Source organism: Tupaia chinensis, unplaced genomic scaffold (assembly GCF_000334495.1).
Source record: "Tupaia chinensis unplaced genomic scaffold, TupChi_1.0 Scaffold146584_1, whole genome shotgun sequence".
NCBI lineage: Eukaryota > Metazoa > Chordata > Mammalia > Scandentia > Tupaiidae > Tupaia > Tupaia belangeri.
Window position 1 is genome coordinate 754,713 of NW_006206439.1, and position 2,567 is coordinate 757,279.

Here is a 2,567-nt window from a genome sequence, read left to right on the forward strand (position 1 = left end):
GTACCAGAAACTAAGCTAGCAACCTCTTCTTTTTAAGTACATCGTCTTTATGAATTTGTCTAATTTTTTTCCTGTAAATTTCTCAGGGTAACATGGACAGGGTGAGTCTTCTCCGAGAGAAGGTCCAGTCCACGGACCGGGGACCCGAAAAGGGCGATCCTGGTACAGAACATTGGCAGAAGCAGTGCAGGGGCGGCCGTCTCTGCTTATTCTCCTAGGACCAGATGGTGAGTGTCAAACGGTAGGCAAGTGCCCTCCTCCTCCACCCCAGGAACAAAGAGAAAAAGCAACTCAACTTGCAGAGCCAGTCTGTAGCCTTGGTGGTCAAGGCAGCAGGAAGCCACATGGCCGACCATGGTAGGAATCCTGGACCCAGTCTTGAAAGACACTCCAAGCATGCATGTGTGCATATCTAGAATCCCAACAAGATGGAAAAACAGAGGGGAAGGGATTGGGGTGCGCCCAGGCCTCACTGGGGAGTGCCGCTCCCTCTCTCTGGCAGTTAAAAAAAAAAAAAAGAAAGGCAATACAGTTTCAAGGTGACATTTTTTTCCACTCAGCCTCTCCTCCACCCCCCACCTCTAAGCCCTGTGGTCTGCTGTACCGTCCTGTGTCCCTGAGGTCCACACGCCAACAGCACTTTATAGAAGACAAGTGGGGAGGCAAAGAGAGAAAGAGAAGTTTCTAGATCTTGGCAGTTTGGATGCAACCTCTTCTAGTTATCCAAACAACTCATTATAAAACATGCAGTGTTTATCCAAGGCACAGAGTGGTTGGGAAGGCAGAGGAGATTTCAGGGAAAGGTCGAAGAAAGATAAAAATAGTCCCGGCTTTGGAATGGAAATCCAAACCCTGTCCAGGGCACTGCCAAATGATTTTTCCTTTGTCCAATCATAGCAGGAAACTTTCACATAACAATGGTATCCGAGAGAACAATTCCATCACACTAAGAACGAACCACAGAAGTCCTCCACTGGGGCCTGGAAGCCAAGGCGGGATGGTTTGGGGCTACCACAAACCCAGCATCTTGGCTCAGAGACGGTCTTTACCCCAAAGCCCAGGTCCAAGTCTCCTGGTCACCGAGCCTTCCCAGGGGTTCTGACTCACCGTCATCTCTTCCGGGTTCCCATGAGGTATTTCCACCACCCTCAGGGCGGGATCCGTCTTCACCTTGGCTCGTCCCATGAACTGGATGACAGATGAACTGTCCTGTGGAGGGAATGACATGGTTTGCTGTGAGATTCTTCAGTCGCCATGGCTGGGTCTCAGAGGGCCTGGGCAGGACTGAAATGCTGAGATTCTATGTAGAACAACAGTGGAGTTTTTTTTTTGTTTTGTTTTGTTTTTTGAGAAGTTTTTGCTGTAGGGCACATGCACTTGCCAGAAAGACAGAGAGACAGAAAGCGAGAAATCGCCACACTGCAATCCCTTCTCCTCCATTCTCCTCTCGGGATCTTGGGCATGCACGCACACGCGCCCGTTGTGAGTTTAAGCCACCGGATCCAGGACTCAAACCACAGTTAACTACATGGGAGTCCAGTGACATAGCCATTACACCAACTGCTGGTCCCAACGACAGCAATGTTTTCGCTGCACCAGATTGCCGCCCATCCCAGGCACCCACACAGGCATACACCTCCGGGATCTCTCTGCAGAGTCCTCTCAGACCACGGCAGATATGGAAATGCCGTGGGGTTTGCCAGTAATCCGCACATGTGGGTGGGCGCTGTGGTTCCACGAGGTGAGAGCCAACGACCTGCATGTCGATACTGACAGGTGCAAAAATGTCGAAGATAAAAACAGGCTGTGTAATTGTGCCCAACAAATCCAGGCCTGGCATTCCACAGGACGCAACTGACTACAACTCTCAAGCCCTTCACGTGAGCTTCTTTTGTTTGTTTGTTTGTTTCACAATTCTTTCTTTGCTCTTAGATGAGTTTTTGGACTCAAGGCCATTTAACATTGAGAGAGGGTAACTGATGAAGAGACGAGGAAGAGGAAACATCAGCTTATAAATCAGGATTAGAAAGGGGGTGAGGGGGGACCAGCAGTTAGCGTAATGGCTATGTCGCTGGACTCCCATGTAGTCAACCGCGGATTGAATCCTGGACCCGGTGGCTTAAACTCATGCGGGGTGTGTGTGCGTGCGTGCCCAAGATCTCAAGAGGAGAATGGAGGAGAAGGATTGTGGTGTGGCCATCCCCCCTGGGGGGTGATTTCTCATTTTCTGTCTCTGTTTCTCTTTCTGGTGAGCGCGTGCGCCCTGTAGCAAAAAACCTCTCCAAAAAAAGAAAAAAAAAAAATAAAAGAAAGGGGGTTGGGGTGGGGAGAGGGCACATGTAAGACTTGTCCCCTCAGGAATTGCCCCCTAGTCAGAGGCAGTCAGAAGCTTGCTGTGAGGCCAGAGTTGGTGGCACAATGACAACTGCTTGGGCCACGTGGGGAGGTTTTGGGGTCATGCTCTGAGGTCTCCCTGTATACACTGGTGTGTTCACATGTGTCTGTGATCCTGGAAGGCTGAGGCTGGGGGTGGATTGTGGCATGAGGCCCTTGCACCTCCCGCTCTT

General features: G+C 50.6%; 1 protein-coding gene across 1 annotated transcript in view; it reads right to left on the minus strand.

Annotated features, from left to right (window-relative positions):
• Positions 1-2,567, minus strand: part of ITGA9 (integrin subunit alpha 9) — a 172,601-nt gene that overhangs the window by 24,969 nt on the left and 145,065 nt on the right. Inside the window, exon 12 of the mRNA XM_014584346.2 lies at positions 1,108-1,209. Coding sequence (XP_014439832.1) covers positions 1,108-1,209 — 102 coding nt within the window. The remainder of the gene's footprint in view (positions 1-1,107; positions 1,210-2,567) is intronic.